General features: G+C 28.0%; 1 protein-coding gene across 1 annotated transcript in view; it reads left to right on the plus strand.

Moving 5' to 3' along the window:
* The window catches only part of LOC136969893 (RAD51-associated protein 1-like), an 87,452-nt gene extending 77,613 nt beyond the window's left edge, over positions 1-9,839 (plus strand). The window contains exon 7 of the mRNA XM_067264232.1: positions 9,389-9,839. Within this exon, the coding sequence (XP_067120333.1) occupies positions 9,389-9,603 (215 nt within the window). The 3' untranslated portion in view covers positions 9,604-9,839. The remainder of the gene's footprint in view (positions 1-9,388) is intronic.
* Positions 9,840-14,176: the final 4,337 nt, after the last annotated feature.

Consider the following 14,176-nt stretch of genomic DNA (forward strand, 5'->3'; position numbering starts at 1 on the left):
TACAGTGGCAAGACACTACTAACCTTAAGTGCATTGTGACAAAAAATTGCAGCCCTGCATTGTGACAATGTTACAGTAAATAATTGCTTGTTAGATGTCATCTGTTTCATTAAATTTATGATCATTGAAAATAAAATATTAATTTCTAATTTTTAAAAGTATTTTTATATGTTTATTTACATTTTGAAATATTTACTATTTAAATATATTCCTGGAATGTTAAATTATAATTTTGAAAATATTTGAAATAAATGTTTATAATAATAATAATAATATCTAGAAACATATAACTTTCAAACGTATTTCTTTTTGATTTATAAAATCATTAGATATACAGAGAAGTAACGAGAGTGAAGAATAATTATTCATTTCTTTTATTATAAATAGTGGAGTAATAATTCAGTTCAGTTTACTTAATTAGATTTATTGCTCATTACTTGTGTTAGTTTTAACTTTGCTGTTAAATTTCTAATTGTTAACACATTGACTGCCAACTACAAGTTGTCTCGTAGTTTGTGAGGTGTTGCTGAGCCCATTGAAGTCGAAGGCATCTGTGAATCAGCAAGAGGGGAATGCTGCGTAGAGGAACCCTTGCATACAGTTCATGCTGCAGCAGATGGTGACTAACTGTGGAGCTAGACAAAACACCTGTGGCCGTGCTCCAACATTGTGCTAACACACAAGAGGATGCTGTATGGTCCATCATAGCCATGCAGATGAGGTGTCTGTTGTTCCATGCCGTTGTGCTATTGCTTGCCCCACTGCCAGGTTTTCGCCTTATTTGGTTCTCCTCTGTCCATTTCTTCCAAACACGCATCACTGTTGTGGCATTACACTGTGTGCGGGCTACGATTTCTCGAAAATCGTAAATACGAAAATCCACCCTCTCGCATACTGATGATGCGGCCTTGTACAAACTCCATTAGTTGTTGGTATGGCTTCCTCTGCTTTTGACGAGGCATAGTGACCACCAATGAAATGTTTACTGCAGACAGAGGAAGATAAATGGATTTCAATGCATCTTTACAGTCCTTTATATACCTGGAACAAGCAGTTGATAAGGAGCCGTTTCTTGTTCCACGCATACGCAATTGCTTTGTAATTCTAATCATTTGCATGTCTTACCTCACTTTACATTTCCTGTAAGTTTGGTTCAATTTGCACAATTCCTTCATGGTGTTGCAGTTTTCACAAACATGAGTGTATAATTAAATTAAGTTGGCGTTTTACACCTGAATCCTGAAAAGTAACATGGCAGTCAATGTGTTAAGGAAAAATTTTTAAAAAATGGCTTCATTTTTTTTACTTATTGTTTTTATCTACTGTATGCAGATTAAACTAATAAATATGCTTAAAATTTAAATTTTTGATCAAATCAAATAATTAAATTGGATTTTTAAATATTTAATATTTAATAAGGTAATTTTGTTTTATTTTTAGTATGGTTAAACCTTTCCTTCATGAAGTTCTGACAAACATATATTGTTAATTCATTTTTAAAACTGTATTTTTTATTTTTAATGATAATTTTCATATCTTTTCATTCTACTCCTTGATTATTTATTGTTTAAAATAAAAATTAATAACAAGACAATGAATTTTACTATACTTACAAATTTAGAAGAAAACAGAAAAAAATAGATATAATAACTACAGAAACTTAATAACAGTTGCATAAAATTTAGGAAATTTTATTTTCAATTTTTGATTAAAATGTATTTTTTTAATTTAACACAGTAATAAAAGTTTTCAAATTGAAAAGATAAAAAATTTAATGATATTAAATTTTAACATTTAAATCTATTAATAAAAGATTTTATCATTTTAATATTAATGAAAGTATAGATAAATTCATCAATCTTGAACTTAAACAAAATCTAATTAGACTCCATTTAATATGTAAATCAGTTTTAAAATACTAACTATATTTTACTTAAAATTGATTACTAAATATAGTTTATTTTATTTACTTTTTTAAATAAATTTATGTGAATTTCTTCAATGATTAATTTTATATTTAGAATTTATAAAAAACCATTATCAAATTTTATCTATATATCACTGATTTGCACAAACAACATTAGCAAGATTTTAATAATTTTTAATTACATTTACAGAAAATTTTATCCATTAATATAGCTTTTGTAAAGTAAACTCACAACAGATGAAATCTAAATTTAATTCCAATTTATTAGTGTATAGAAATTAGAAATTACAAGGTAACTTTCAGTTTTAAAATTGTTTAGATTTAATCTTTATACACAAAAATAATGATTTAAAGAAATTACTTTTGTTAAATATTAAAGAACGAAAATTCTGCTTCTTAGTAAAATATTAAATTAAATGGATAAAATAATAAATGTACACAATAGTAATTTGTATAGAATTTAACTTTGATGAGTTTATTGGAAAAATCCAGTTAAGCTTACACTAACATTTTTATGATAAAAGATATTTATCATTGAACAATGTATTCAATTCTTGTATCACTTTTATTTATTTGGTTTCTGTATTTAATTTTTATGTTAATATATCAATATGAAGATGATTAAACTATTAAGAACATTTTTATTTAAATTTACAAAGCAAATACTTTTCCAAATAAAATTATTTTTTCATAACAACTTCTCATTTAATAATCTACCTGTTTAATGGTCACTGAGATTTATGACCAGCTCACTAGCAGGGAAATTCTCTTCTAATCTTAGTCTAGTTCCCACAGTCAGTCAGTATTCACTACAAGCTTTCACACTGTCCAGGATTGCATATTTTACATATAAATTTGTGCTTCATTGTGCATCCCATTTGAAGGATTCAATGACTAAAATATTAATCTGAATATCTTTTTTATGAATGAACTTCAATTTTTTGGTACACCATTTTTATAATTTTTGCTGATTGTATTTTTGTGTTCTATAATATGTATGAGATACAAATTAAAACAAAGTTATCAAGTTGAAGTTTCCTTTCAATCTTTTATTTATCTAGAGCAAATAAAAATGATTAAGTTCCTCATTTAATGACCAATTAACAACCTAGTTGTAGGAATGGAACTCTGTTGTTAAGTGAGGAGTGGCTGTATATTTTTATTTGTGATAATCATACAATAAGTCTGTTAGTGAGTAAATTTAAATATATATACCCAATTCTCTTTTTACACAAGTTGTTTTGCTCTAACATGGTCCAAGAAATTTGTCTTTATAAAAATCTCCATTTGATTTTAATTTTAAGAAAAACTGTTCACTTCCATTTCTAGAAAATTAAGGTAAATGTACCGGTAGTGGACACTGTGTTAGTAGTGGACACTTTGAACTTCAAATGTGAGTAATAAGGTTGTAGATGGCTTTACTGTTCAAACGTACAAATCATTCAGTAGACAGAACTTTCTAGTAGTGGTAACTCGCACTGACTCTTTTCTAGTGCATCATGGGATGTTTTCCCGCACTCATTAGTGATGGCATTCCTGCTGATGTATGAAGAAAAGTGAGTCTGCTGTCTGTTTCCTTAAGGACTAGGTAAGTGAAATCACGCTTGCTGTATTAACAGTTAGTTTCACAGAAGTTTTTTGGTGATATACTATTAGTATGAGCTTCGTTGGTATGTTTTAAGACCTTCCTGATAGTATTTTTATTTCCCAAGTCAATTTAATGAGATGTCCACTAATGAAACAAAAATATCGTATATTTTTAGTAGTGGACAAGAGGTGGCCACAACTAGTGAAAATGAACTTTTCACTTTTAATCAGTATCAAGTCAAAAATTAAATCACCTAATGTTAAGTAACATACAGTGTTGATTCAGGCATTTTTTGGTTACTCTGTCTAGTCATGGAGGTGTCCACTATTAAACCATGAATGTCCATTTATTGAAATGAGGTGTTTCAATAGTGGACATTCATACCAAAGTCTCCAGTAGAGTTGTACAGTAGAGCGTCGATAACTGGAACCAATTGGGGACTGGGGTCGTTCCAAGTAGTGATTTTTTCCAATTTCCGATTATGTACAAAAAATATATTAACCTGTCCGATGTTCAAATTTTTCTCCGTTGCGTATCACTTCCTGTTGAATTTTTCTCCGTTGCGTGTCGCTTCATGTTGAATTTTCGTCGATTTTAAGCCTAACGAAAATTTTTATAATAATAATCGAGGCTATCGTATCGTTAAAAATTATTTCTTTATTTTGTACAAACAAAATAAATATATTGAAGAATATAAAAAACATGAAAATTATACTTTAGAAGTAAATTTAGTATCAAAAACGTTCGATTCAGCACGACACAGTCCAACTGAAAATCGTTCCAGTTTCCGGCCATTTCAATTACCGACATTCCAATTTTCGACGCTCTACTGTATTTTGATAAAAGGTTGTTTGCATCCTCTTCATTCAGTTCAGTTTTAAAATCATAAGCCTTAGATGCACATCAGTATTTTTTTCCAGATCGAGAAACATGCCATCACAAAAGCGAAAGTGGTGGTCTTATGAAGAAGACAGAATCAAGGATGCAGTAAATGATGTCCATTGTGGAATTCCACTTAACACAGCTGCAAATAAACATGGAGTTCCTTGGTCAACACTCCGGAGGTTCGTGAAAGATGACACTTATAAATTTAAGAAAATGGGACCCGCTCCAACATTATCATATATTCATGATATTCATAATGACTACCACTATCAAAATGAAGGACCTAGTACTTCAAACACTGGCAATGCCATTGTTGGTATGCACAATGCCACAAGTATGCACAATAGCCGCAACAACAGTCAGATCTCTGAAACAGTACCTAGTCCTTTCAAAAGGTCACTTTTCTAGTCAGAACCCAGGGAAATCACTAACAAAAGGAAGAAAAAGGAAATCATACCTTCTGTAGTTACATCAAAAGCTTGGCAGGAATATTATGAAAATAAGGAAAAGAAGAAAATAGCGGAACTAGAACTGAAAAAAGAGAGAGCTTTGGCAAGACAGAGAAAGAAGGAAGAAGAACAGACTGCTGAGAAAAAAAGAAAAGCTGAAGAGAAAGCTATGAAAATGAAGACTACAAGGCAACGAAAGAAGAAAATGAGAAAGGAAGAGACATCATCAGAAGATGAAGGTTCTTGGATTCCATCGGGTGGTAGTAGTACAAACGATGTTACATTAGATGTAGAAAACACTACGGAAGATGAAGATGACGACATTATTCAGTTTCAGGAAAATATTGAACCCCCTTCAAATGAAACTATTGGACCAAGTTCAGCAATTAGGGAATCAAAAGATACAGAAGAAAAGGGAGAAAGTATTGAAGAGACTTTAAATGGGACTCAGAGGAAGGATATGTCCAAAAGTCGCAGTCGGAATACCATTAAAAAGGAAAGGGAATCAAACATCCTGCGTGAGAACAATTTTGTAGTTGCCACCTTGTCTGGTAAGAAAAGAAAGTACAAATGTGTGTGCAAAGTTACCAGTTTAATCAGTGATAATGTCGCAGAAGTGATTGTGTTTAATTCCATAAATAGGATGAAAAGCGTATTTGCTAAAAATGAAAAATATGTACAAATGATAAATATCTCTCATATTGACTCAAGGCTTCCTAAGCTTTAATTTTTGAAAGAGAGGGTCGCTGTCAATTCCCGAAAGGCATTGACATAGATAAGTAGTTCGACACAAATTAACAATGCAACAATATTTCCTTAAACTATGCTGGCATATTATTTGAGTTCTCCTAAATGTAACTTAGAACACAGTTTTATACTATTATTTATGTGTTTAATATTGAGTATAACAATAATCCATTCCAGTATGTTAAAACTGGTTTCTTTTACTTCAACATTTGTATTTGTTAAGAATAATGCAACAATAACAAAATAACAAAGTTTCTTATACTAATTTTGTAATGTTTTATATTTATGTTTCATAACACTTACTAGTTCAATTTTCATATAAACATTACAAACTATACACATGTAATTTACATTTGTACAATTTGATATTTTAATTAATTTAATTTAATTATGAGTTGTCATTATAATTAACACAGTGTTCTTGTTCTTTATAGTAAAGACTGTCAAATTCTGCAAGTTGTGAAAAATAAAAACAATTTCATCTTGAATATAATCATTTCTATATTCCTTGTCCACTAATAGTACAAATGCCTGTCCATTATTAAATATCTCAATTTTTTCAATGCCCACTACTGAAACATTTTCAACCTTACAAAATAAATTAAATTAAAATGTATTCTATGAGACCAACACAATTAAAATCCTTAGAGTGAGTGAAGGAAGATTTTGTCTAACAGACAATATAACTTTTAAGCCATAAGGCTTCCAAATAAGGGTCCAGTTTCAAAAAAATCGAAAAATTTCCCTTAAGGTGTCCACTACCGGTGCATTTACCCTATTATTTTTAAAAGAAATTCTTAGAATTTGTATCTATGGCTGCTATACATTCTCAAATAAATTAGGATTTGGGTATTTTATATGACTTATTTGAATGTTTGAAGCAACCATTGATTTTCATTCCAACTTTATCCTGCAATTGAAGCAGTCTAAAAAACCATAATTCAAAATTTGACAGTTTGTTAGCATGATTACATTTTTTCTGATTTCTTTCAATATAATTTCCATCAATGGCTGAGTGCATAACACCACTGAATATTGATAGCTTGTCCCAGGTTCTTGTCAGATCAACAGGCCATGTATAGAGTTGTATAGAGTGTAGAGTTTGTCATGCTTTATTTGTGGATTTCTCAACTAGCATCTAAATAGTAGCCAGTTTTCCAGGCAAATAGTTTTCCAGAGTCCATGTGTCTGGACTCTGGAAAACTATTTGCCAAAGAGGGAATGTCTCCTGGGAGGACATCTCCCATGGTAGATTGTCTGTGCTGAATTGACTTATCCCATCAATTTAATTCAGTCTTTTCAATATGGAATAGGTTTTATATATATATATACACACCCTTTGGTGTTAAAAGCTAAATGTATTTTAGTGTTTAATTTAAAAATTTGAAAAAATAAAATATGTACACACAAATTTATTAAATTTTACTGATAAGTAAGTTACAATTATTACTTTTTCTCATTTATTAACTAAAATTGAAATATTTTGTTTAAATGCAACCTATTGTATTAATTGCTTTATCAAATTATTTTTACTGGTTTTTAATGTCTGGAACTAGTCTTACATTTTTTATTTACGGACAGTGTCTTTTTTATACAAATTTCTCAGCAACATATTTATCATGTAAAAACAGAATTGCATGTATATATTATTAAATCAAGAGGATCTGATATTTTTTATTTATCTGCTATTATATCACTATTTCTAATATCTACCTAGTCCTTGATATTATATGCTATAATTATTCTGTAACACAAATACAACTTTATACATTTATCATACTTTGATACATAAAAAGCTGTTTGTGGTTCTTAAACTGATGAGTGAGATTATGATAGCAACTTATTAATTTTAAATTTTTACTGAATGATGATATTGTTTGTTTATGTTTATTAGGAAAATATTTATTAAATAATGATAAAAACGACTTTGTTTTTCAACTAGTGATTGTGATATAAATTCAGAAAAAAGGTTATTGATTAAAGATGTGCTTTGTAACAATGAAATTTGTTTTTAAACTCATTTTGCCTTATGGGTGTTAAGAGAGTTCATTTTTATGACCATGATGAGTTCAAATAGATGTGCAGTGAAATGGCTAGTTAGTGAGTGACAGGACCTGAAGTATCTGAGTCAAACCACTCATAAAAAATTCTGTTAAATGAGCTATTACTTTTAACTTGGGTCCTTCAAAGTAATCAGCTGATGTTTGATCATCTCTGCCATCAAACTAAATAAAAATTTACTTTAATATTTTAAACATAATGACTTAAATTTAATAGTAACTACTGTCTAGTACTTTAGATAATTACATAAACACACAAAACTACAGTTTAAAAGTTCAGAAGTATTTAGTATTGATATAAACTATTATTCATGTTTTAGCTTTTGGAAATAATTTATTGATTATGCATTATAATACTGCATATACATAAGAATTGGATCACATATATGTGTATCATGTTCTCATATGGTTGTTATATTATAAATAATAACATTTTCTCTAAGAAAATATACAATAAATATAAAACAAACTCAACAGTAAATAATCAGATCAAATAATCCAGTTGGAAATCTTTTACTTAATTGGTTTTTCAATAAACTCTTCATTTTTGTTGTTAAATTTTCCATTTGATTTGATTAAGATCTTAAAATATAATGATAATAAATTTAAATGAATATGATGCTGAATATAGATGTATGTTTATTATAATGACCAATCAACAACTACATATATGTACATATTTTTTAGCAATGGTTTTTGTATTTCTTATTTTTGATAGAATTAGGAACATTGAAAAATAATTACTCAGTTTATTTAAATGTACACGTTAAATGATATTACATATTTTAATTAAAAATAAATAAATTAGATTGGAAAACACATACACTTTTCTCTGTAAAGTTTGGAAAAGAGAGACTTTAATTCATAATTTAAAGATATAAGATAATTAATTTGTAAATACTTTCAAAATTGAACATTCTAAAAAGATCTTCATAAATCCACTAGAAAAATGCTAACTAAAATTTTCAAAACATCTAGGAAATTTATCTATCACATACTATGTACTCAAGAAGAAAATATTTGAAAAAGTTGAAATGTTTTTTCTTTAAAACTTTAAAAATATATGTTTATTATTACTTGTGTGAATATTTAAGCTCCCCAGATTGATTCTATATTGCCTCATAGCTTACATATATGATTAATAAAAGCATAGATATTTTCTAAATTTAAAAATAAAAAATTTAACTCTGATAAGAATATAAACCCAAAAACAAGCACTTTGTGATTATCAGAGTCAAAAGTATGTACCTTTTGTCTCTGCTTCTGTCTCAAAAAACATTTTATCCATACATACTTTTGACTCCTATACTTTTTCAAGCATTTGTTTTTTGGTTTATATCCTACTTAATATGGAGGGGTATTTATCAAAACAGATTTTAAATCTAATTTTTTTAGCAATATCCTTGTGTTAAAATATTTTTATGTAAGTAATAAAATTTTGTCATGTTTTTTTAAATATATAAATATAATAAATATAACATTTTTGCAAATGAATTATTATTATTTTATAAAATTTTTTGGAAGTTTTCTCTGCAGTTAATATATTACAGAAAAATTTAAATAGTTCTCATTTATATTAAATAAAAGTTTATTAAATTGAAGAAATTATAAGAAAAATTATTAACTATATAATTGGTAATCAGGTTGTGATTACAAAAATAAACATGAAATTTTGAGATTTCAAAAAAACAGAAATGTCAAGATGATCGAAATTATTGTTTCACCATTTCAGAAAACAAAACGAAGAAAACCAATTTGCCTCAGAATCAACAGCCAATTCAAAGGAAGACAGAGAAAACATTTGAATCAAAGAATTCTCATAAACCAAAGGTTAATAATGCTTGTGTGAAAAAGCCATTAAATTTACCTCCATCAAAATTACGATTGGGATTATCTCGCAAAGCAGTTATTAAATCTTTGCATCCTCAAGTTACAGCACAGTTATAAGAAGATAGTGCACAGAATTCCTTATCATTCATTGTAAATTTCATAAAACGCATAAGAAAAAACATAAAAGCAAAAGTGCTTTAATTGGTTTTGAATTTGGAATAATGAAAATTTTGATGTCATTATTGCTGAATTTTAATTAATATTTTTAAATTAAGTGATTGCCCTTATAATAAAAATTTGTTGATTTTAATTGAAATACATTACTAAATAAAATATAAATTAAGGAAACAGTTTATTATTTGAATATAGTGTGTGTACATATTATTGAAATAGTTGATGGTATCAAAATGTATAAATAAGGAAATTACAAGTAGAAAATTACTGTTTTTATACATGTAGTTTAGCAGAATTTTGCCAACTAAAGTTGATACTTCATGAATAATTTTTTTAGTCAAAATTTAAATTTTTAATTTAATTTGATAAAATAAAAATACACACAATTTCCATTTACTGTTTTAAATATTTTTAAAATTCAGTATTTTCTTTGAAATTTATTCAAATATTATTATGAGAAGTATGTTTCATATGCAATCAACAAAATATGTTAATTATTATTTTTTTTTTATTGAATATTGCTTTTTAACATTTAAAACTAGATTTCTGAAATTTAAATACAGCCTTTTCTAATTATTTGAATCCTAATTCTAATTTTCACAATAGCACTACTGTAATATAAATTTAATTTTCATTTCAGAAAAATTATATATTTTAATTGCTACAATATTTTTATTGAACTTTAGAAATGAGTTTTTCAGTTCTTGAAGATGGAAACTAAATATAAATTTTTCAGCTTTTGAATTAATAAATGGTAAGAGAAAGTAAGTTATTTTTTAATTTGAAATTTTTTAAACAGAATAAAATATTTTAATAACAGATAATAAAAATTAGTCATTTACAACTAATGTACTTCAACCCTTTAACAGTTCTATAGTGTATCAGTAATAGAAATTTTTAAGTTTAACAAGTGTGGTTGATAAAGCTAAAAATGATTAATATCTATGTAGCCAAAGAAAATAAAATTTTGTTTTGAAGATTTTGTTTTAGAAATTTGGTTAAAACTAACTACAAATTAAATACAAACTTTTATTTCTAAATACTTATTAGAATCTAAACGATTGATAATACTGTGTAACGTTTTAATAATTTTAAAAGTTTATTGCTATTTTTAAGATTAAATTAATAAATTTTTAAATAGAAGGTTGAAAAAATGGTGTATAAAACAGAAATTTTATGAACAAATATTTTATAAGGAAATTGTTGGAAAGAAGTTGATTTTGAATTAAAAAAATAAGATTTTTTAGTAAGTTAAAAATAGAAAATAACATCTAAGAATAAAATCTTAAATAAGAACAAACTCTATGAATATTTGATTTACAAAAAGATGCATTATTCGAGAATTTTTAATATGAAACAAAAGTCAAATATTCGTAATATTTGAAATAACTTACAAATTATATTGTTTAGATTAATAATAAAAAAACTTACACAGGCATAATTTTAATTAAAAAACAACAATGATGATCATAGAAAGTAACTGGAAGACAAAAACCTAAAAATGTAACTTTTTAAACTTTATATGTAATGCCATTAATGTAAAAAATATTCCTCAGTGTAGAAATAGATTTTATTTTAAAAGCACAATTAGAAAGTAATGTTAAATACAACTGTTTTTTAATTGAAAAACAGTTTTTTTCAATTTCTTAATGCTAATCGCACAGTTTTCATATCTTTTTTAAATACAGATATTGATTAAAAGAAATAATTAACGATAAAAAATAAATAACAAACAATAATCTTCAGTTGTTTATTCATTCAAATAATTAAAAATTGCTCCAATAAAAGTTAAAATGTTTATATTTTAGACTAAATACGTGTGTATATAGATATAATGTCAGTAATGCGTCAATCGACCGCTCTAAAACCACGGCTCGTGATCGTTTTTCAAGGGTGGTGAGATCGTATTTGTAACTATGATACGAAACTGACACAAATCCACTTCCCGCCATTGGCGCTGTTTGCCTTAGCGGCATAATTTAGAACTAATACTCGCTCAGGAGCTAGACTCTTGTATAATAATAGTAATTACATCGGTACTTAAAAATTTATATCTTCATGTCGCTCACGAACTTAAATTTCTGTTACGATATTAATGTCCTAATTTATGTATTTTAAATTGATTTCGATTAGACAATCGAAGATCATAATAAACGAAAATGAATTTAGCGCTCAAGTGGCAGATATTTGAACTGTTAGAAATGTGGCAGCAAATTTTCGTTTTGCATCATATACCTATGTACTGTATATGTTACGAAAAAGATTTAAAAACATTTGATAGCATATAAACTTTATATTTCGATCATTTAAAGTTGTTAATTATATGCATTCTATATTCTGCGTATCGAAGTAGACATGAGTACGCCTGAGGTGGAAAGATCTATCGTTAGATGAAAGGAGACGTGTGGCCATCTTGGGAGTTGATACTTGGATCTGATTTATTTTAGTTGTTTTGTTTTTAGATTTCTATAACGTTTTTATATCATCTTTCTCATAATTTTGTTTTATTTTTAAAGTTTTTTTATTACCTTACAGATAAAAAGTTACAATTCATCTATTTCCCAATTTCCGATATAGTTGAAACTTTACACACGTGTATTCCCAACGACAGTACATTTTTAAAATAGTTTGCGAACATTTTTAACAAATAGCAAAAAATTAGCGAATAATTAAAATTTGTAAATAAAATCTGATAACAGATGGCGCTGCAATACGACCGTTATTTGCTGTCTTGCGTAAGGGAACAAACGTAAATACAAGGAATATGATTATCCCGTAAAATGGCTAAAGTACACTTTTAATCTTTAAGAAAATATTAAAAAATATACGTAAAAGATAGTCTTGACTACTATTATTAACCTCCTTATCAGCAATTTTGTATGCCGTAGAAGTTGTCGTGTTTAAGGTAGCATTCTATCATCAAAGTAATTGAGAGGACTATCTCTCACTACATAAAATTTAAACGACTTAAAGCTTAAAGCTTTTTTTGAATCGAAACCAATCTCACAGAGACAGTTGTTACATATAAAACACTTCAAATCACTATATTACCTATTTGCTGAGCAAAATATTTTTATTACACCAACGTTTTCAATCTTTTTAGTATAGGTCATTCTCAGGCTTTAGAATACAATGTAAATGTTCCAAAATGGAACGTATCGTTTTGCAAATAAAATCGTTACGTTTCATTTTGGAACATTTACATTGTATTCTAAAGCCTGAGAATGACCTATACTAAAAAGATTGAAAACGTTGGTGTAATAAAAACTTTTTGCTTAGCAAACAATAGGTGGTATAGTGATTTCATGTGTTTTAGTCTCTTTGATGAGAACGTTGTGAGCGGTTACATATAGTACGGCTAAAAAGTAGAAAATAAAATATATATTTAAAAACATTTTAAAGTAACTCTTTTTATTCAGATAAATGTATTAAAAAGTAACTAATTTTCTTCAGTTTTCACAGTATTTTTGGTATGCGATCAAAAATAAAAGCACCCCACGCTTTGATACCGACGACGTAAACGTTGCATTTACAAACGACAAATGATTTGATATCTGTTGAAAACGGTAGCGCGAATACCTTTAGAATTATATTGACGTCAGTTCCGTGCTTTGTGAATATTTGCAAATTCTCTTAAACCGGAGTTGACCTACTTTTTAAAATGAATATCTTTTGGTGCAGTGTGTAGTCTTTTCTCTTTTGATTCTTCGTTCCAAAGCCTTTTTAATACGTCACGCGTTCGGCCGACTACCACAGCGGGGGACAGCCAGGTGGCGAGGAGTGCGGACAGCGCAGCCACGAAATATTTCGGACTGAAAGACAGATGGTGCAGAGCAGCCTGGTGAATCTTTATCGCGTCGGCTTCGAGCAAAAATCGTGTTTTCGATTTACTGACGGGAAGCCGATTGATTTTGAATATAAACAAACATTTTGCTCGTTTATTTCCAATGAAATGTGTAATTTATCATCATTGCAATCGCCCATTTTATTTCCTGGCTGTTAGGTATACATAACAAGGGAAAGTATTGGAAAGTGCAGGGGTGGGCAAGCAAGAGTTCAGTGGGAGCCGAAATGTAGGTTTTGCAAAATGCATAGGAGCCGCAGTTCTACTGTCGTGGCTTATAGTATGGTAAGGCACGCGATTTTATTATATAATATAAATATAATATAAAACAAGTATTGAATGTTTTTAATAAACATATTTTCACAAAATTATAAAAATAAAATTGTAAAAATAATAATTTCTGTTTTTTTTTTTATTTAACACTTTCAAAAAGAGCAGCACGCGGCTCTCGGAGCCGCATTTGCCCATGCCTGGAATAGTGTCAAATTTGATCCTCCGATTTTTTTCAAATTACGTTTTGAGACTTCCTGAATCCAAAAAAGTCAAAAATGAAAGCATGGGCGCTTTTCTTTTTTGTCGCATAATGCTAAAAATACTGAAAGCTGAAGTATTTTTTTACTTTTTAGTACATTTATCTGAATAAAAAGCGTTACTTTAAAATGTTTTTTATTT

This window comes from Centruroides vittatus, unplaced genomic scaffold (assembly GCF_030686945.1).
Source record: "Centruroides vittatus isolate TY-2023 unplaced genomic scaffold, ASM3068694v2 contig_10, whole genome shotgun sequence".
In the NCBI taxonomy this organism is placed as follows: domain Eukaryota; kingdom Metazoa; phylum Arthropoda; class Arachnida; order Scorpiones; family Buthidae; genus Centruroides; species Centruroides vittatus.